The following is a 22,357-nucleotide window of genomic DNA, read 5'->3' as shown; positions in this document are numbered from 1 at the left end:
GTCCACCGGCCAGACAAGAACCCCTAACTCTGTGTCCAGACTTGACTCACTCGGCTCGCCCTCGTCTCAGCCCTTGGAGGCCATTCCGCTCTTGCTAGCTCCGAGATCTCACAGGAGGCTGAGTCTGTGGTCCACATTCTGAGTGCCAGGTAGCCCATAATGTCCATATACAGTGCCTACGGAAGTCCCCGAGACTCAGTCTTTCTCAGAGGCCCAAGAGACAGAATTGAGTTCTTCCGACTCAATGAGACCAATGACCGGGAGGATGCCAATCGATGACGGGAAGTCATCATCCATGAACTCCGCCATGTTTGAGATCCTCTGGTGGTGAATGCCGTATATAATAATGTCTCTTCCCAATGGCACTAAAAGATTGGGTCCGTAGCTAGGGTCACTGGGACAGTGCCTGGTTCACTAAGTTGCCTCAATAAACCATGATGTGGACCAACTTGAAGAATGACGTCAACTTCACGAAGTTGTACCAACATCCAAGAAATATCCTGGCTCCAAATGGGCTTTTATTTATTTATTTTTTAGGTGGGGGGGGGTTACCAGGGATTGAACTCAGGGGCATTCAACCCCTGAGCCCCATCCCCAGCCCTATTTTGTGTTTTATTTAGAGACAGGGTCTCACTGAGCTGCTTAGTGCCTCACTTTGGCTGAGGCTGGCTTTGAACTCACAGTCCTCCTGCCTCAGCCTCCCAAGCCACTGGGATTATAGGCATGGGCTCTGAATAGCAGAGAATAAAGGTTGGAACCCAACACATTCGTTTTTCATGAATGGAGCTGTACATTTCTGCTCCATGAACCTGCCACACGCGAGCTCCTCCAAGGTCACCCAGTAGGAAAGGTCACTGCTCTGGACCCACATGAACACAGGAGCGGCCAAGAGAAAGGCTGGCCAGGTGGCCAAGCAGGTGTGGCCAGATCCTTAATCATGCCTCCAACTACAGGCTGAAAAAGGTCAATGAACTCAGTCAAGCCAGTTCAAGAGTCTGAACCAATTCATCACCCTTGGTGCCAACCGGCCTTCTTGGAACGGCGTCCAGAGATAGACTCGTTGCAGGGAGGCTGCCGAGTCCCATGCACGCTGGCTGCAGGGCGCGCCTCCTGCTGACCCCAGGCCTGAAGCAGTGCGCGGCTGCGCTCTTGACTCATGGGAAGGGGGCGGGTATTAGCACCTGGAGCCACACTCTCTTAAGAAGGACGGCCAGGTGCTAGACAGAGAGCCTGCCATCCTTCAGACCTCCCTGGCCTGTCCTTGATGACTGTCCTACCTGCGTTCACATTGTTCTCACCACTGTCTTGATCGCATGTGCAAATATAGCTCCCGCTCCACACCAGACCCTGCCCGACGTGCCTTCGTCGATGTTTACATTGACACTCACAGCAGTGCTAATAAGGTAAGAACTAGTAACTCCCCCATTTCAGCTAAGAATCTAAGGCAAGAATATTTAAATAATTTGTCCCAAGGTCCTGCAGGTTTAAGCCCTAAGAAGGCTGGTTCCGCAGTCTGAGGTTGGAACCCTGTACAAAATACCGCTTCTCTGGTGTTCCTTGGAGGGACCGTCTAGACCCTACCCTCGAACCATGGGGTGAGTGTCCGGGACTGTCATCTCCAGGAGTGGGCCCAGGGTTCTCCAGAGAAACAGAGCCCCTGGGATAGAGGTGGATGTCGATACGGGTACAGGGATGGATCTATCAAGTGGTTAGGAGGCTGAGCAATCCCAGGACCTGCTGTCTGCAAGCTGGAGAACCAGAAAAGCCAGTGGTATACTCTGTCCCAAGGTGTGAGGAGCAGAGGATCCGGTGGCCTAAGTCCTGCTCCAACTCTGGAGGGCACTGGTATCTAGAGTGTGGCAAGACGGGTGCCCGGCTCTGACACAGAGGGTGGTCCCCCTTCTTCAACCCTTCTGTTCTATTTGGACCCTCAACAGACTAGGGCGCCCGCCTACACTGGTGAAGGCGATCTTCCTTCCTCAATCCACCCGCTGAAATACTGACCCCTTCTGGAAACACCCTCAGAGACCTCAGAATACGGTTGTAAAAGCCATCTGGGCATCTCTTATCCCAGTCCAGTTGACACATGGAATTCACCGGCACGAGCCTGGCCTGGCTCCACCCGGCACCCTCCCCATCCCTTCAAACCCAACCGAAATTCCCAAATTAAAAAATAAATAAATAACAAGGTTGTGATTCCACCCAAGTCCATACAACGAGACCCTTGCACAACCGAGAAACACACCGATCCCTTCCGCAGAGGGGGTCAAGTCCCCGAGCATCTGTTTCTCTTCCCTGGAAATCCTGCACCACAAGCACCAACACGTCAAATCAACCGTGCTGAAATGCGGATAGGAAATCAATGCATCGTATGTTAAAGGATAAAAGACTAAGACAGGAAAGAAAACAAAGATGATTGCTTCATATGTGTGTGTGTGTGTGTGTGTGTGTGTGTGTGTGTGTGTGGATTCAGAACAAAATCAAGAGAGAATTCTCATGCCGGTCAGTCTTCATGCATCTAGCTGATCACAGGGTCATCAGTGGTACTTGAAACCACTTCCCGCTGCCCATGTGTTTCCCTTTTGCTCTCAGCAAGCCCCGGGCAGGGTGACCCAAACTTTCTTCCCTTAAGCCTCTGGGCCGGGAGTAACCCTGCCGGCCTGGGCTGCTGTAGTTTCCCGTGGACCCCAATCGCGGTACTAAGAGACACCCTAAGGGAGCCCTGTATTCCAGACACGTTCTTCTCTTGCTCTGTTGTGGAGTAGTCCGGCTTCCCCCTGGGAGTCCAGCTCAATCACCCCAGCCAACTCCATTCCTCTCTCTTGACCTGTTGACACGGAGGCACGAGGGGCCCACGCGGCCAGCTGGTGGCCTTAGCTTCCAGTTCAAACAAAATCATCCTACAAGTCCCGGGGACAAGCATCTCTCCTGCCAGAGCTAAGACCTCTAGGCCGGCAGAGCATAAATTCGAGGGACGAGGAAGCAAAAATATTGCTAACGGGTCACCAGGGGTGATGGCGAGTGATGTCACCCCCATTTCTACCCCCCCCCCGGATCCCTGGACCCATCCATCCTGGGCTTTAGAGAAACGGCCCCAGAGAGCACAGGCTGACTCAGAGGAGCCAGGCCATGTTCCGGAGGAACTGGCTCGACTGCAAAGCCCCCAGAACCCATTCAGAACACTGCCTTAAAATTCTGTTCCTCAAGACACACGCCCAGTAACAAAATCTTCAGTCTTCGTCCGCCGGGATTGCTGATAATGAAATACCAGAAACCGGGTGGTAATAATGAAATACCAAGTTCTGGAGGGTAAGCCCAAGGTGAAGGCACTGGCAGACTCGTTTCCTCGTCCCACAGCTGTTTTCTGGCTGTTATCTCACATGGCGGAAGGGGTGGGGCATCTCCCTGGGGTCCCTTTTAATCAGGCATTGATTTCATGCAGGATGGTTCCTTCCGTATGACCTGATCACTTTCCAAAGTCCCTACCTCCTCATGCCCTTACCTTGGGGCCTAGGGTGTCAATCTATGAATTTGGGGAGGGAGACAAAGCATTCAAAAAAAAAACCACAGCAGCACGTGACCAAGCCTGGCCAATCGGCGTAAGCCATCGTTCAGCCTCCGTGTGACTTGTGGCCCACTGAGACCTTAGGTCTTGTCACCTAAGGCGAAAGGTGTGAGAGCCATCCTGCCGCCACAGGAGAAAAGGCTTCCTGAAAGTGAGACCAACCCCGAGGAAGGTGAGCCGAGGAGTGGAGGAAGAGGGTCCTGAGGACTTTAGTCAAGCCCTTTGACTTACGGTGCCCAAAGCCAGTCCTCGGGCTTTTCAATTTCAGGGACCAAAAAATGTCCCTTTTCATAAAATCCAGTTTGAACTGAGTTTCTGACTCAGCAACAGATACATCTGACAGAGAGAGGCAGCACATGGGAATGATGGCCCTTGCCTACCAGCCGAGCGTCAGGTCTGGGTCTGGTCCGAGAGCTGTGTAAGGGGGTCAGGCCGTCTCCCAAGACCCCCCTGCCTGGTTTCCTAGGGAACAGCAAAGGAACAGCCCTCGAAGGGCCAGGGAGTAGGAGGCAGAGAACGTGGCAAAGGGTTCCGACTTTCATCTCGGCCGACAGACCCGCAGGGCAGGGGGCCGTGCTAGGTTGGGCGGAGTTCTGCACCTCAAGTCCTCGTTCTCCAGGTGAAGTATCAGCAGCTGGAACTCTCAGGCGTTCGCATGAAGAGGGCAACAGAGATGTCCCCTGAGTTTCAGCAAAGTGGCCATGGAACACTGGTAGGAGGCCAACAGGACATTCAGGGACAGAAGGTCATCACTACTCATTTCAGACAAACCGAGGTCAGCGGTCAATTTTGTGCATCACAGGACCTGAGGCTAAGCCAGTGGGGAAAATTCTAGAAAGCAGCAGAAAAACAAGGGAACTAGGAGTGAGGCGAGGGGCGTGGGGCGTGGGGCATGCGGAATGCAGTTCCTCAGTGAACAGCGGGACACTATGCATGGCGGAAAGCCCTGGCAATGGGGACCATTCTAGCTGCATAGAAAAAGAATACCCCAAGATACTTGACCAAGGAGAACATCTTATCTCTCTGATTGGGGGATAAGAAGTGACTCAGCAGCTCAACAGTGTCATCAGCGACCCCTATTCCTTCAACTCTTCCACTCTGCCATGCTCAGGAAACCAGCTGTGTCTCCCTCATTGACCCAAAAGAGCTGCCACAACGCTTAAGCACACATCCTCACACAAAAATATCTGAAAGTAAAAGGAAGGGATGTCTCTTCCTTAAAAGAAAGGAAAACTTTTTCCTTGAAGCCTTCCCCCAGTTTTCCTCTCAGGTCCCAACAGCAGAATTATGGCACATTCTCAGTTTCTGGGAACACAAGGTATCAGACATTTTCAATTTCTGGCATGAAAAGTAGACTCTGCCCAAAGGAAAGAAGAGGGTGAGATCTATAAATTGCTATTGTGTCGGCAATCGACCAAGTACCCAAACTTGGGACAAACTTGTACCCAGACTTTTGCCGTATCCTTCTCATCCTGTCATTGACTCAATATCTCCCTTAAATCGACTTATATTTGCTGAACCCCCAAAACCTTCACTTAGGTAGGAAATTTTATATCCCTACAGTAAGTATAAAAACGCTATGAAATATGGTTTTCTAATCCATATTAAAATAAGTTCATGAGGATCCAAACAAAAAGTATTTGTCTAGCTTCCCTTCCTCCCAACAGACTTTGGGATGCCCAGTTGGGGGATTAACTCATTTCCTCCTAATTCCTGGTCCTCGATATCAAGACCGCCCGCACTCAGAACTATAAAGTGCATTGAAGGTTACCCCAAAACTACCTTGTCCAGGAGGCCAACCAGGAAGAGCCTGCACACCCCCATACCCCGCTGCAAGGGTAAAGACGATTAGCAAAATCACAGCAGGGGAACTGTCTAGCCAGGGCCTCTCCCGATACATCTTGTTTCCTTGTTTCCCCCACTGCAAGCAAAACTGTCTCAGAGGCTGCAGGGGCCACCAAGGCCTCAGAATGAGCAGAGCCCCACCCGTCTGTCTACGCCCACCGCCCACCACGAGCATTCATGCAGAAGAATGTGCCACCTCGGGACAGGAAAAAGCCACCAAGGTGCATTACTTACATCAGAGGCTGGGCCCTTATCCGCGCCGGGGCAGGAGAAGGTGACGAATTCATGACACCGCTTGTGCACGACAAAGCAGCAAACTGCAGGAGAGAAAACAGGGTGAGAGGTCGGGAAGAAGGAGCAGTAGGGGTCCAGGGTGCAGAGAGATGGTTGAACTTGGACTTCACCCAAGAAAAGGTTTTACACCAAAATAAACAAGAACGTTTTGCATTTTGTCCTTTGTGGATGGTAAACTTTTACATATACGAAGGTCGCACCTCACACCGGCATTGACTGGGGTCAACTGGGGTTCAAAAGATCTCATATGCTCCAGGTAACCTGAAATCCCTTAAAGGGCCTAGACTTCTATGGGTCTGAAAATACAGTGTTGTTTCTTAAATCAGGCCGCGGATGAAGTGGATTGTGTTTAGGTCCATACGTGGGTATTGGAATTATGGGCATTAAATGCCTCTACGGTACGGCTCTGCTATCTGGAGATCGGTCGGAGGAAGGGGTAGTCAGACAATATATGCAAAATACAACTGATTTTTTATTTGTTTGAATTTTTTTTTTTTTTTTTTTAGTTTTCTCTTTTACAGTTTTTTATAATCTCCTAGTTCCAGGAGGACGGGCTCCAAGCTCTCAGACCAGCTCAGAGCCTTTCTAAGGCTCTTTCTGAGTAAATGAAAGCTACCCCCTAGTGATATAATGCATCCAGAGAACCATCATCAATAGCGGCTCAATTGCAAAAAGATACCACCGGCCTCGACAAAAGGTGACCCCGCCATCTAGGAAGGACTCACCAAGTAATCAAGTCTGTGTCCGTTCAGGCCTCTTAATGCAGCTACAAACTTACAAAAACTACAGGCAACGGGGGAATCATGTTCAATGACACCACAGAGAAGCCATCGCCCAACCTCCGATCCCGCACTCACACAAAAGGAACAGAATACGGACAAGTTCAAAAGCAACCAATATGATGTTTTTTTCCCACAAACTGCAAGAGGGAGGATATAGAGGAGAAACTTACATATTCAAACAAATTTAAGAAACAGATCCGGGCTGGGGTTGTGGCTCAGTGGTAGAGTGTTTGCCTAGCATGTGTGAGGCACTGGGTTCAATTCTCAGCACCACATAAACACAAATCAATCAAATAAAGGTCCATCAACATCTAAAGATAGATAGATAGATAGATAGATAGGTATATAAAAGAAACAGATCCATTAAATGCAATATGTGGTGGGCCTTCTTGGAATCCTAATTTGCATAAACAAATAGTTTAAAAATTATGAGGCCATCAGGGAAATGATATACCGGCTATTTTTTTAAAGATAGTAGGGAATTATTGTAATTGGTATTAGGGAAATAGAAAAAATTTGGTGTAATCATGGTATTGTGGCTTTAAAAATAGAATCCTTATTCCTGTGGATACATCTTAAACTCTTTGTAGATAAAATACTTTAATTCACGGGGTTGGGATTGTGGCTCAGAGGAAGAGTGCTCGCCTCACATGCATGAGGCACTGGGTTCAATCCTCAGCCCCACATAAAAATAAAATAAAGATATTGGGTCCACCTGTAACTAAAAAAATAAATACTTTGAAAAATACTTTGATTCAAAATAATTCAGTATGCTGGGGTTAGGGTTATTGATGAAAAACATTGGTTCTAACAGGTCATTATTGAACCTAGGTGATGTACACATGAGGATTCATTATCTTAATCTGTCAACTTTTCTACATTTTTATATTTTCCATACATATAAATTTTTAAAACAGAGAGATAGAGAGAAAGAAACAGAGAACATAAGTCATAAGATGTGGGGATAAAATGGAGCCAGGCGCGATGGCACACGCCTGTCATCCCAGCAGCTCGGGAGGCTGAGGCAGGAGGATTGCGAGTTCAAAGCCAGCCTCAGCAACAGTGAGGTGCTAAGCAACTCAGTGAGACCCTGTCTCTGAATAAAATACACAATAGGGCTGGGGGTGTGGCTCAGTGGTGGAGTGCCCCTGAGTTCAATCCCTGATACTCCCCCTAAAAAAGAAGAAAGTGTGCTATAAAATTGAAACACTCTGAGTTTTCCATTCCTTGAGAGCTGATAGGTGTTGAGAAACCCACACATAGGACATTAGAAGCTTCTATGTGTGTGTTAACAAGGCTAGAAGTCAGAACAGAAATACACAATATAACTTTCAAGACGCTGTAAGGAAAAACTAACCAAAGGATACTACGTTTCAAAAGCCTTCATGCACTAAGGTCACATAAATATTATTCTTTTTCCTCCTCCCTTTAATCCACCCGCAATGTCTTGGAACCTGATGCGAAATGAGAATCTAATTTGCCTTTTATTTTATTTTTTTTCAAAATAGGTAACCAATTGTCCCAGCACCCTTGATTGAATAATTCATCCCTTTCCCACAGACTTCAAATGCCAACTTTATTATAGTTCAATAATTACACACACTGGAGTCTGTCTCTGGGCCTCCTGTTTTTTCCACTGATCTGTCTTGAAGTGTGGCAATAGGGGTTTTAATTATAGCAGCTTTGTAATATGCTGCATCTTGGCAGGGAGGTCCCCCCTCATTATCCTGATTTTCAACATTTTCTTAGCTATCACCGCATGCTTATTCTCCAAGAGAACTTTAGAATTTGTTTAATCAAGATTTTAAAAATATCAGAGGAAATTTTTTACTGGAATCGCATTAAGTCCATCCCTGCTTTCAAAAAAAAAAAAAAAATGATTGGGACTTTGAGTGAAATGATCTTAAAATTTAGGAAATAAATTCAAGATAATGGACGTTTGGATAACCCCAGGTCATTCCCCCAGGAATTGATCGTTATCTTGTTTGAAGTCTTAGTTTACATCCCCCCAAGAAAGTCTTGAGTTTTCTCCATATCGTTTCTGCACATTTCTTGCTTAGTATCATCTGAGGGATCCTTTTTCTTTTGGACTTTTTTTTTTTTTAATGCTACTGTGAATTTGATGTTTTTCCATTTTGTTTGCCAACTGGTCTTTGTTTGCAAATAAGAAAGCAATGGGGGGCTGGGGCTGTAGCTCAGGGGTGGAGCGCCTGCCTAGCCCGTGTGAGGCCCTGGGTCCCATCCTCAGCACCACATACAAATAAATAAATAAATAAAGGTATTGTGTCCATCTACAACTAAAATAAAATATTTTATAAGAGAAAGCAATAGAATTTCAGTGCATGTGTGTGGTAAGCGTGTTTTCATTCATTACAGCTTTTGTGTGAGTTTTCAGTTGGCTCATCTTCTTTGTTAACTATTAAGCTATCATTTGAAAGCAGTAGCTTGGGGGTATGTTTATCAATTCCTCTGGGTTTTATTCTACTTTATGAATTGTTAGTCTTGCTTTCCCCCCCCTTTGTCCTACATACCTGCATTTGCATTATATCATGCATTGGTTAGGAATATGAATTCTGGAGTCAGGTGGCCAGGTTTGGATCCTCTGTCCAAAGCTTAATAGGAGGGTTATATTATCTGATCTCCCGGGGCTTCTGCTTCCTTTCTGCGCTATGATAATAATAACAACAGTCCCCAAAACGGTGGCATGGTCAGACTTAGAGGAATTCACCCACACTCAGAACTGGGTCTACGGCGGAATGAGTTTTCTACAAATGTCTGCGACCATCACCCACTGCTCTTTTCAAAGCTGCTTGAATTGACCAGTTAATTTACTCCCGTTCCTCTTCATTAAAAATTTAAAGCCTTTAAGGCTAAAGACGTCTCTTTTAAGTACCATTCTAGATGCATCTTGGGTTTTCTATTTAGCTCCATTATTTTAAGTTTCTCAGTGGTCTCTTGCAGAGGTTTAGATTCCCTCCTTGACCCAAAACAATTTGGGAATTGTTCCCCTTATTTCTAAAGTGAACAAAATATCGACTCTGACCTTACTTATCCTGATGCACTTTTTTTAGAGAGACCCATCTCTAGCCTCCTAGCATCCATCCCAACTCCACGTACATAACCGATATTCAGTAAATGGATGTTTGGCGAGTGAATGGGGGAGAGAGTGAATATCACCAGTCACGAAAGAGAAGCAAACATAATTCTGGGGTAATGTCCTGATGGGGCATTGCATCCATAGGTCGTCACCACCGTGGAGAGTGACAGTCCATCCATCCACCACTGATCACATCTCTTTAGGCATGCTTCCAACCGGCCACAGAGATAAACAAGCCATGCCCACTGAGGGGGAATCCACGGGTCAAGTGACCCGACTCTCCTCCCCCCACCCCACCCAGCACACGCTGTGGAGCAGCTGGGAACAGCCTGGGGAGGTGGGGCTCCGGAGCAGGTGATTCCTCTACTCTGAATGTTACTGAGAAGTCAAGCAAATCCGATTCCCCATTAACGAAAACACTTTCAGGAAAGGAGTGGGGCTGGCTATTTTAAGAAACAAACTAGATCCTTTTTGTGAAACAAATAAACACCCCCTCGTTTCTGTTTGGCAAATTCAGGGGGAAGAAGACTGAGCTCTTCTTCAAGAACAGGCTGCCGTGTTTCCTGGATTGTGGGGAAAATGTACGGGGTCCTACTTCCACCCAGGTAGCTGGGGAGAGCCAAGAATCCCTCAACGCTTCGTGGTTTATTCAATTACTTGTCTCGCTCTGGGGTTGGAAAGCCTGCAGCCCCGAGCCCTCTGAGCCCAGTCCATCCACCTGCTTTATTAGGACTCCACAACAGGGGTCTCCAGCTCAAATGCCCAAGGGCTAGGTGAGCAAGGACTACGTCAAGGTCAAGAAGCGGGCTGCACACGTGGCCTGTTTACCAGGGGCAGTTTCTGTCCAACTCCAGCCAAGAACAAGAAGGAAGTCCTGAGGTCTGTGTGATTACCTGCAAGGTCAACAAGGTCATGTGCCATCTGTGTTATAGTGACGTGAAGAATCGAATACCAGCAAAAGATCACGAACCCTTGGTTGATTCCAGAATTGGCAGACATGGTCCCTTTCAAGGGACCTCTGAGGTATCTCCCCCAGGAAAGCACTGAGACCCCAATTCTGCTTCATGCTGCATCTGCTGCCACCCGCCGCCCCCCCCGCCCAATTCCCGGCTCTTCGCCACTAAAATTTACTCGTTACATCCCAAAGAAGAGCAGACTAAGTCATCAGATCTTACGATTTCCTCTTTGGCATTGATTCTCCTTGTCCCCCCGGTTCCCACTGGAGTCCCCAAAGGACAACCTATGTCCTGGGGAACCCATCTTTGCCCCTGAATCCACAGTCAACCCGAGGTAGAAAATCCAGCGCTAGTTGCAGACACCTGGGACCAAAGAAGAAAGAGAAGGGCCCTCAGCACTTTCTCAGGCTCTCAAGTCCCTCCAGATGCCCCACACCAGCCAGGCCTCACGGACAAAGCCCCTCACTTGCGGGAGTTACTGACCAAGCCTCTGGAATCAGACTGACCACAGTTTGAACTCTCATTTTACCACTGATAAGCTGAAGAACCCTAACCCACTTACTACGCCTCTCTGAACAGGGGCATTTCAGCAGGAGCACCAGCAGGCAGATTGTGCTCTGTGATGGCCTGTGTGTGTGGCGGGGTGGAGGGGGGTCTCTCTTAGAGGTTGACCCATGGGATTATCTGTATTCAACTCTGCCTAGTGCCCACGATAAAGCGGGGTTCCTCATCTCTGCGACTGAAGGCAGAAAGATCTGATTCCATTTGCACCCAACACCTGGCCTCGGTGGCATTAAGAGCCATTCCCATGGCCAGGGCACCGTGAGTTTGCAACTGGGCATTCACATCCGGGATGCAACCTAACCCTCATCACAGTCCTGGGATGCAGGCGCTATGATCCCCTCTCCATCCACCGGGATGCTGATGCCGGGGAGGAGCGTCCACCCAAGGGGGCCCGGCTAGCCCGCGGGGACACGCATTTGAAGCCAGCTTCGTCTTCCTCTGGAGCCCACACTCTCTGCTTGTGCAGGGTGGGTGCGTTTGTGTTTGTCATTCATCTCACTGTTCCTGAAGGAGTCCTCCCGCGAGCTCTCGCCCCCGCCATTCAGTCATCTGCCAAGCCCCGCTGATTCTTCCCTCGCAACATCTTTGGAACCATCTCCTCCCATACGTTCCCCGCCGACTCCACCTTAGCTGCCCTCACCAGCTCCGAGGAGACGGGGGTTTTTGTAATCAGATCTTAACGGGTCTCCCCACAGACGGATCAGCCTGCCTTGATAGCTCATCTCTAGGAGCCAAAGTTTCCATAATAACCATCAAGGAGATAAGGCTGGCGATGTCACATCATTGTTAATAAATCTAAACGAGGTGTCATGTGCGGATGTGCAATCGCAGGGGACCGCACAAAGTAAGCTCTCGGGGAGCTTCATTTACTCTCTTCCACCATGGAGGGGTTCCTGATTCAAGCTCTGCAAACATGCTGCTTGGATTCCGCCCAGGTGCCTCTATTTTTCAGTTACGTAACCTTGAATATGCCCATTGACCTTGCCCTTGTTGTGGATTCCCTCGTGGGTAAAATACGGACAAAAATTTTACTTCTCTCCTACAGTTTCTGTGCAGATTTCATGAGTTTATCTTAGCTCAGTGTGTGGACACAGTAATGCTTAATAGATGCCAAGCATCCTCGGTGACATTCCTAACTACTTCCACCTGCCCCAGGAAGCCCACACACTCTTAGAAAATCCATCCTCTGAAGACCCGGGCTCGGTATCATTTCCCTCTCCAACACATTCACCGGCTGCTTGTGGCCTAAATCCGCGCTGTCCAACACAATAGGCTCCTAGCCAAACAGGGCTACGTAAGTCTGAGATGATTAAATAAAATTTAAGATTCAGTTCATCATTCTTACAAGCTCCATTTCCAACGCTCAGTCGTCCCCACGGGGCTAGAGGCGACGTTATACGACAGCACATAAATAAGATATATCCATCACGGTAGAAGTCTGATTAGACAAAAGTGGCCTAAAAAATAAGGTTCCAATAGCTTAGCCTGGCACCCATCCATGACATCATCTCTGTCCAATTTGATGCTTGTCTCTTCTCACTCCCATGCCCCACACTCCTGCCAGGTTGAGTGACAGTCCCTTTCTATCATGCACTTTATACATTCCCTATGGTGAAAATTTGTTCCACAGACATATCAGTGCCGACGGCCCCTTGCACGCCGTCCGCAGATGAAATTTAAAGCAGAGGAGCTCAGTTCTCCAGCCAGCTGACTGAAGGCCAGATTGGAATAGAAATGGCACCTTCCGCGGGATACTTCAGCTCAGCATCCCTGTAAGTTGATGACAGGTGGCCCATCCCGCCGGCCCCAGTGCAGGGGTTGTAGACTCGGATGCCTGCAGAGGCCAGGCCTTTGGGCTAAGTGAAGCCAGCCTGGTATGGTGCAGTAGAGAAGGGGGACGGCAGTGACGGGCGGAACTGCAGAACACGTGCTCTCCCCAGGGACACTCAGCTCCAGCCAGCACTGGCCCTGGGTTCACGGGTCCTAGGTTGCCAAAGTCTTTTTAAAGCCCTGGGGAAGGCCCTTCACACATATCTGTGTGCCTTACGAGCTCTATCTTAGATGGCCACTGTGTCTTAGATATTTCCATCTCAGTTATTCACGTTGCTATAGCTAATATATTACCACAGCCATAGGATGGACATAAGACCATCCACTTCACATGTGGTCCTGGAGATGAGATGGGATGCATGTGCCCAGCATGTCAAGTTCTTAGTGAAAATATGAATGAATGAATGAATGAATGAATGAACAAGCAATGTCAAGTTCTTAGTAAAAATATGAATGAATGAATGAATGAATGAACAAGCAATGTCAAGTTCTTAGTGAAAATATGAATGAATGAATGAATGAACCAACCAACAAACAAACAATGAATGAATCAATGAATGGACTCATTCAGTCACTCCCACTCCTGGAAGTCTCCCCTCATGGCTGAGTCCAAAGGAAGACAGCTGAGGTCAGGGGCAGTGGGCTGGTGTGTGAGAATCCGTGGGTGGCCGTCCCGACACAGACAAGTTGCGTGAGTCCACAGGGTCACCCGTCACCCCGCCCAGCCAGCTCTCAGAGCGCAGGGAGAATTTCTTTTTAAGAGACTGTACCATGTTTGCTGTTTAAAAATTCAGACATGACGAATGAGGAGACTGTCGAGAACCACTGCTCGCCTCCATGACCAGAGGGGCGATGCTCTCCAGTGTCTTTGGCTGCCTAGAGCTGCCCGCTGGGTGGGAGCGATGCCTGTCTGTGTGTATGCCCTTGACCTTCTGTGTCCAAGGGTGCCATATCCAAGGATGATGGCTGAAAAAGACTGGGGAGGAAATTTTGCATGTGATCTGGGCACAGGCTGAGGCAGGAGGATTGCAAGTTCAAGGCCAGCCTTGGAAAAAAAAAAAAGTTTGTAAAGAAATTGCATCTCTGCTGAACACTGGGATTATTCCTTTAAACAACACAGTATAACAACTATTTCCACAGCATTTGCACTGCATTGGGTATAACAAGGAATCCAGAGACGACTTACAGTGTTTAGGACCCCTGTGCAGGTGACACCAGGGACTTGAACTTCTACAGGGTTTTGCTATTCACGCGGGTCCTGGAGACAACACTGTGTGGATACCAAGGACAACTGTATACGGAGTAAGATGTTCTCCACGGCCTTTTCCTTTTTCATTATTTGATCTATATGATTGGATTCTGCACCACTGGTTCTCAGCCCTGGATGCACACTCGGGTCAGCTGGGGAGCTTAAAAAAAATGTGCGTAGGTCCCACTCCCAGAGATTCTGACCTGGTGGGGAGGTGGGGGCCGATGTCAGTACACTTAGAAAGCTCCCGGGATGACTCCAATGTGCCTGGAGAGCTGAGCGCGGCTCTCTGCACACACCTCCACCCCTCGTTCTCCCCAAAACGAACACACCCGAGAGCCTGTTCCCTCTCCGTGCACAGAGAACTCCCCCATACTGTTTCTACAACTGCATCTCCTTCCCTCCGTGGGTGAGCCACCTTCACGTACCCAGGGTCACAAGGAACTCTTTTAAAGCTACAAGGAGCATTTCCTCCCGGAAGAGAGGAAACAGAGAGCGCACTCCCCTCGCTCATCCACAGCCACACACTGAGGAGACACAGCAAAAGCAACAACTTTGCAGTCGTCGGTGACTGCAGGAAAGGAATGATTTCATCCGTAATGTCACCAAGTCTGTTTAAGCAAGAAAAGCCGCTGATCCAACAAGAGGTAAAGCAGAGGTACCAGAAAGAGAGAAATGCATGAAAAGGAAGCTCCACCCCCCCCACAATACACCTTCTGCTCTGACAGACCTGAGGGAGCCCCGGCCCTGAGCAGGACCAGATGGTACATGGAGACTGCTCTTGACCCTGTGGCCTCTCCCTCTGGGTCAGGACATGGTGCCTGTGCCACCAACATCCACAGAAGGTTCCTATCTTGGCTCCTCCTCTCCTTCCTGCTCTCCCCATCCTTCCCCACTGAGATCCCCCAAGGCGCTGTTGTAGGTGCTGGTCCCTTCGCGGTGGACACTTCTCCACACCAATTCTGAACCGTCTCGCCCCTAATCACCACTCACAACCGGCCCACCACCCCCACCTGCCAAAGAACCTGACGCTGGCTTCTTGTTCAGTTCCTGTCACCCTCCAGATGTCAGACTCAGGACACTCCCCCTCAGGGCGTCTTCTCTGACCCACCCACCCAGGTTTAACCTGCTGGCTCTGTGCTCCCTTCAGGCCTTGAGCACTTGACTATCTTTTTGGTAAGAAAGTTGTGGGGAGGGCATCTCGTCATAGAGTTACTGGGATCAAACGGGACAACACATCTGGAACATTAACAGAAGAAATAAGCCTTAACACAGTAATGGCCACTTAGCAAGTTCCCCGTACATATGAGCTATGGTCAAGGTCATTGCTGAGCTAAGAATAATAACCACCATCATCTCTTTTCCTCCCAGATCGTCAACCTCATCGACACAGAAGGGCTGCATGTTCTCTTCACTACAGTCTCCCTAGTGCTGACACATAATAGGAGCTCAATAATAGCGGATGGGCTGATTGACTGGTTGAGGTCTGAAGCCAATGATCAGTAAACCATACTTCTCCGCCTTTCTCCCGGTTGTCACTCCTCCACCAGCCTACGCACATTGCCACTTCCTCCCAATATATTTTGGGTAGAGAAGACAAAACCTTCTCACTATCATCCTAGATGCTCCGAGACACAGCCAAGTCACTGGGGAAAAACAAGTTCCTCACCATGGGGACATTGTACTTGCTTTCTTCTATTATTTATCTACTTATTTAAATAAGTCATAGGGGGCAGATAAAGGAACCCAAGTGGAGGGAAAATAAACTGTAAGCCAATTCGGGAAATAGTGGTGGTGGTGGTGTCTGGCTAGGACTTTGGAGCTTAATTCTTTTCAAAATTCTGAACTTCCTTAATGTTTTAATATACGAAAGCAAATATAACTGTTTCTAAGCCTCAACTCTACGAGATCCACTTTGGTACATGAAAAGACACCCAGTTTTGAGGTACGGGGCAATGCATTTTGACAAATGTATCAGATCCATGTAATCATCACCCCGCGCAAGACCCATGGAGTCACCCCAAAGTCCTCCAGGCAGGGCCCTTTTAAGAGATTTGACTATGAACTTGTCAGTAACCAGTTTAGCTCATTTATTTTATAGCTGAATGAGATGCCGTTACATTGTTACTCCCAAGTGCATTCCTCTGTTTGTTTGTTGGTAGATAGTTGGCTTCCCTCCACTCTCTGGCTATCAGGATTCAGCTGCTCTGGACATTCATTTGTGAAGTCTTTGTGAGGACATATAATTCAGCGCCACTTGGGTGCATGTCTGGGGGTAGAACTGCTGGGTCATATTCTGTGAACCTTTATAAGAAAACGCCACTGTTTTCCAAAGCAGTTGTACCATGTTATTTTTTTTTTCAAAGAAAAATCATCCAACACATTCTCTTTTAATAGGTTTTTGTGTCCAAGGTCACCTCTGTGGTTAATTAAAGACACTAGAAACCGTGGGAAGCTATCGTCACCCCTGTGGCTAAAGGCAGCGCTGAATGACGTGGTGGAGCACAAGCCCGGTGCAAGCCAAACCAGGAGGGGGTCCAGCTAGCAGCAGCTCTCCTTGCAGAGGGGTCCAGAGACAGAGGGAGGAACCCAAGGTGGACGTACCTCAAGGCTCTCTGCTCCCACCCTCCCAGTGCCCCCCCCCTCTGGTGCCTCTCATGGCTTAACTCAGACCCAAATCAACCGGCACGAGAGCCCAGGAGCTGCAGTCCTGAGGGGTCTGCCTCCTGGGACACGGAGCAGGTCAGAGAAGGGTGGAGATCGGTGGTCCTAGAGCATCACCGCAGGGGGAGTACCCAGCAGCCCTCTGTCCTCAGAGGAGGGGGAGAGCAAGGAGAACGTCTAAACGGCTCCAGAGACCAGCCCCTAAGAGCCAACCCCAGCATGAACCTTGGGTGACACACCATGTTTCACCCCTAAAGTCACGAGGACCATGAAGCTGCTGCTACGAGTGACGACACTGACGTCCACAGCAGGTAAGTCCTCACTGAAGGCTTTCCATCTCCGAGCACATGCTAAGGGTGTATAGGGCCATCTCAGGCCGCCCTCAGGGCAGCCACAGGAAGCAAGTCTACTGTCATCTCCGGTTTCAAGGATGAGAAGAATATCACAGCCAGAAAACAAAGGTCTAGAGGTCTAGAAAACTGGCAAGGGATTCCCAAGGTGGGTCAAGCCCTAAATAGGCGATTTAGTTTGGATCTTAAGGGTCCATGGGCTAAAGACTTGATCCCCAGCGGGGGGTGTTCCTGGCAAGCCGCAGACCCTTTAAGAGGTAGGGCCCAGCCAGGCATGATGGCACATATCTCTAATCCCAGCTACTTGGGAGGCTGAGGCAGGAGGATAGCAAGTTCAAGGCCAACCTCAGCAACTGAGCAAGACCTTGTCTCAAAATTAAAAAAAAAAAAAAATGCAAAAGGCTGGGGATATAGCTCAGTGGTAAAGTGCCCCTGGGTCCAATCCTCAGTACCCAAAGTAAGTGAATTAATAAAAGAGAGGTGGGGCCACGTGGGAGGTCTGGAGGTTCTCAGGGGTTGTGTGCCCTTTAAGGGAACAGTGGGACCGTAGCCCTCTCCTCGTTCTCTCCTTTGCTTCCCAGCCATGACAGAGCAGTTTTGTTCTGTCACTCAGCCCTGCCATGATGTGCCACCCTAGGCCTAAAGCAACGGGACCAACAGATCACAGACTGAGATGTCTAAAACGGTGAGCCAGATAAACCTTTTCTCTTCACAAGTTGATCGCCTCGGATATTTGTTACAGTAGCAGAAAGCTGACGAACACACCACCCTCCACACGGCCTCCCTCAAAGAGGAGCCAAAGGACTTGGGTTCCCACCCAGCTCCACGTGGTCAGGCAGAGGCCACTCTGGGCCTCATATCCTCAGGTGTGCTATGAAAGCGCTGCCTGCTTCTCTTTCCCCCGGGGAAACATCTGGGAGAATCGCACAGGACAAAGTAGTTCAGCCCTTCTTGAGTCTCGGGGGCCCTGAAGCACTGATCTCAACAACTCTGTGGGGCAGTAATGACTCCTTTCAAATAAGGAAACGGTGACTCAGAAGGAATTCAGCCGTTCCCCCAAGATGAAAGAGCTAGCAGGAGGCAGAGGAGGGACCCAAACAGACCTATCTGTCTCCCAAGCCGCCCAGGAAGGGTCAGCTCACAGAAGGTGAAGGCTCAGAGTCTTCCATCCCAGATTCCCATTTTTGCACGCAATTCCGTTTGGCCCTAGTGTCCCACGGCACCCTCAGGTGCCTGCCCACCTGCCTCAGAGCCCAGGGACTGCCCTCCAGCAACCGGTTTGTCCCCTCCCTGCATCCTTTTCTGATCTTCCAGCGCGCGCGCGCGCGCGTGTGTGTGTGTGTGTGTGTGTGTGTGTGTGTGAGAGTGTGAGTGTGTGTAGGAAGGGGGTGTCACTACCCTTCCGTGCCTTCTTCAAGATGACATTGACCTCAGGCACCTCCACTGCTTCCCCAGAAATCGCCAGCGAGGTCTAAATACCAACGCGCAGCCTGGACGCTCGGCAGGCTGGCCACGCCTCGGGGCCCTGTCGTCTGAGCCCCACGCATCCTCCACGCACTCTGAAGTCTCTTCTGCGCTCCACTTTGCCAAAAGGTCCCGGTTTTTCTGTTCTGGCACTGACATGCTGTAGAAAAGCACGTGTGAGCCAGGAGGACTCAAAAATAGCCTGGAACTCTTCAAGGAAGGCCCCGTAGTGGGATGACAGGCGAGCTGTTCTGCATAACAAAGCACCCTGTCCCCGAGTCAGGCACAAGCCCACCCTCCCGCGTTCACACGCACACACACACCTGTCAATCATTCCCTGAAATATCCTACCTGTGGGAGGACGAGAAGGTGCTGGTGTGATCCATGAAGCTCCCCAGAGGACTGGTGGGATGGACCCCACCCGGTGGGGACTTTTCTACTGCCAAGAGGTCAGCTGTGCTTGGAGGTGAACCACCGTGGTAGTGGTGGTGGTGGTGGTGGTGGTGATGGTGATGGATGGTGATGGTGATGGATGGTGGTGGTGATGGTGGTGACGGTGATGGATGGTGATGGTGATGGTGATGGATGGTGGTGATGGTGATGGATGGTGGTGGTGATGGTGGTGATGGTGATGGATGGTGGTGGTGATGGTGATAGTGATAATGATGATGGTGATGATGGTGATGGATGGTGGTGGTGATGGTGATAGTGATAATGATGATGGTGATGATAATGATGGATGGTGGTGGTAGTGGTGGTGATAATGATGATGGTGGTGATGGTGATGGATGGTGGTGGTGATGGTGGTGACGGTGATGGATGGTGATGGTGATAATGATGATGGTGGTGATGGTGATGGATGGTGGTGGTGATGGTGGTGGTGATAATGATGATGGTGATGATAATGATGGATGGTGGTGGTGATGGTGATGGTGATAATGATGATGGTGGTGATGGTGATGGATGGTGGTGGTGATGGTGATAGTGATAATGATGATGGTGATGATGGTGATGGATGGTGGTGGTGATGGTGATAGTGATAATGATGATGGTGATGATAATGATGGATGGTGGTGGTAGTGGTGGTGATAATGATGATGGTGGTGATGGTGATGGATGGTGGTGGTGATGGTGGTGACGGTGATGGATGGTGATGGTGATAATGATGATGGTGGTGATAATGATGGATGGTGGTGGTGGTGATGGTGATAATGATGATGGTGGTGGTGGTAGTGGTGGTGGTGATGGTGGTGGTGATGGTGATGGATGGTGGTGGTGATGGTGGTGGTGATAATGATGATGGTGGTGATGGTGATGGATGGTGGTGGTGATGGTGATGGTGATGGTGATAATGATGATGGTGATGATAATGATGGATGGTGGTGGTGATGGTGATGGTGATAATGATGATGGTGGTGATGGTGATGGTGATGGATGGTGGTGGTGATGGTGATGGTGATGGTGATGGATGGTGGTGTTGATGGTGATGGTGATGGTGATAATGATGATGGTGATGATAATGATGGATGGTGGTGGTGATGGTGATGGTGATAATGATGATGGTGGTGATGGTGATGGATGGTGATGGTGATAATGATGATGGTGATGATAATGATGGATGGTGGTGGTGATGATGATGGTGGTGATGGTGATGGATAGTGGTGGTGGTGATGGTGATAATGATGATGGTGGTGATGGTGATGGATGGTGGTGGTGGTGATGGTGATAATGATGATGGTGGTGATGGTGATGGATGGTGGTGGTGATGGTGATGGTGATAATGATGATGGTGGTGATGGTGATGGATGGTGGTGGTGGTGGTGATGGTGGTGGTGATAATGATGATGGTGGTGATGGTGATGGATGGTGGTGGTGGTGATGGTGGTGGTGATGATGGTGGTGATGGTGATGGATGGTGGTGTTGATGGTGATGGTGATGGTGATAATGATGATGGTGGTGATGGTGATGGATGGTGGTGGTGATGGTGATAATGATGATGGTGGTGATGGTGATGGTGATGGATGGTGGTGGTGATGGTGATGGTGATAATGATGATGGTGATGATAATGATGGATGGTGGTGGTGATGGTGATGGTGATAATGATGATGGTGGTGGTGGTGATGGTGGTGGTGATAGTGATGGATGGTGATGGTGGAGGTGATGATGATGATGGTGATGGTGATGATGATGATGATGATGGTGGTGGTGGTGGTGGTGATGATGGTGGTGTTGATGGTGATGGTGGTGGTGATGGCAGTATATAATATCTATTGACTTCCTACTATGTGCCAGACACTATTCAAAGCTCTTTACACAACTCATTGTAACCCTTACAACCCTTTGCAGTAGGTACTAACATTCCTATTTAACAGATGAGGAAAATGAGGCATGAGAAGTAACTGGACTATAAGTGACAGTCAGGACGGGAATCCAGGCCACCTGGCTCCAGAGTCTGATCCGGAACATTCTACCTCCACATCACACTCCCTGTGAGAGAAGCAATCGCCCAAGTCCCCCGTGGCAGGCAGGATACTAACATTACAGGGACTGACAAGGTACAGATCCCTTTTCTCTGGACCCTTAGCCCCTAGGAAGGGTTGGAGACCACACTAAGACTCAGCATTATTAGGAACTTACCGTGCCCAGGCCCTCCCTTCACGGGTACCTCTACCCCACTGACCCTTCAGGGTGGCCTGTCCTCCACTCTCAAGGTGGGGAACTGTGTGCTGTCTGCCTCTCGTTTCCCTTCTAAATCCATTCTCCCCCCAACTGCTGGGATCGGAGCTCAGGAGACTGAACCCTACACAATTAGTCACCCAGGGCCTGGCCCCGGCCTTCCGGTTTCCAGAGGACTCAGAGTGGTTGGGACCCACAGATGACGGGAGGGGAGGACAGAAGCCGGGGTACTTGTTCCCTGCCTCCTTCCTTGTCCCGATGCCACCTTTAGGGAGCAGCCACCGCCCACCTGGACCGTGGATCCTTCTTCCCTTGAAGAGGGAACAGCTGCTCCCCGTGGCCTGGGCATTTCTTATGTGCAGTCTGAACCTTGCCGGCATCTCTGTAAGTAATCCCTCAGGTTTCTGCGTCCTGCAGCCTCCGGACGATCACTGTCACCGCAGAGAGGAAACGTGTCCAACGTCACTCAGTCAGCAAAGGGCAGGTGGGGCTGGAGGGGTGGGTGTGAACCCACCGTCCATCGCTGCAGGACTCGGTCACACAGCTTCCCTTGGAGCAGGGGCCCCAGCCCAAAGGCCCATGAAGGCCAGTGGTGTTCATGAGTCGAGCAATGACAAATGAAAATCAATAACGAAGAAATGACGAAGAGCGACAGGGACGACTGAGGCCGGGGTTTTGCGGAGAGCACACCCCATGCATTTCCAGACCCTGCCTTCCAGACAGAAAGAACCCCGTGACTCCCCAGGGAGTTTGCCACTCACTCTCCAAAAACCTGCGGCTGCGAGACGCTGTTCCAGATGAACATCCTCAACTTTAGATCCCATCCATCCCTTCCGCTCCCTTCCCACGGAGGTTTTTAAAGTCACTTGTCGGCTTTTCAAAGATTCGGGTTGGAAAGACAATTAATTCTCGGGCTTCAAAGGCTGCTCCCCACCCCCCTGACCCACTGGCTCTTTTTCTTCTCACTGTCACCACTCCTGCCACCATACCCCCCTCCCCCGCTTCCCCATGACTACAAG

At 49.5% G+C, this 22,357-nt stretch overlaps 1 protein-coding gene across 2 annotated transcripts in view; it reads right to left on the bottom strand.

Annotated features, from left to right (window-relative positions):
• Prkcb (protein kinase C beta) overlaps positions 1 to 22,357 on the bottom strand; it is a 297,288-nt gene that overhangs the window by 171,854 nt on the left and 103,077 nt on the right. For both annotated transcript variants that reach the window (XM_077106018.1, XM_077106017.1), the window contains exon 3: positions 5,645 to 5,727. In XM_077106018.1, the coding sequence (XP_076962133.1) occupies positions 5,645 to 5,727 (83 nt within the window). The remainder of the gene's footprint in view (positions 1 to 5,644; positions 5,728 to 22,357) is intronic.

This window comes from Callospermophilus lateralis, chromosome 19, assembly GCF_048772815.1.
Source record: "Callospermophilus lateralis isolate mCalLat2 chromosome 19, mCalLat2.hap1, whole genome shotgun sequence".
NCBI classification, from domain to species: Eukaryota; Metazoa; Chordata; class Mammalia; order Rodentia; family Sciuridae; genus Callospermophilus; species Callospermophilus lateralis.
Note: the sequence above shows the minus strand (reverse complement) of the source record. Positions and strands in the feature narration are given on the sequence as shown.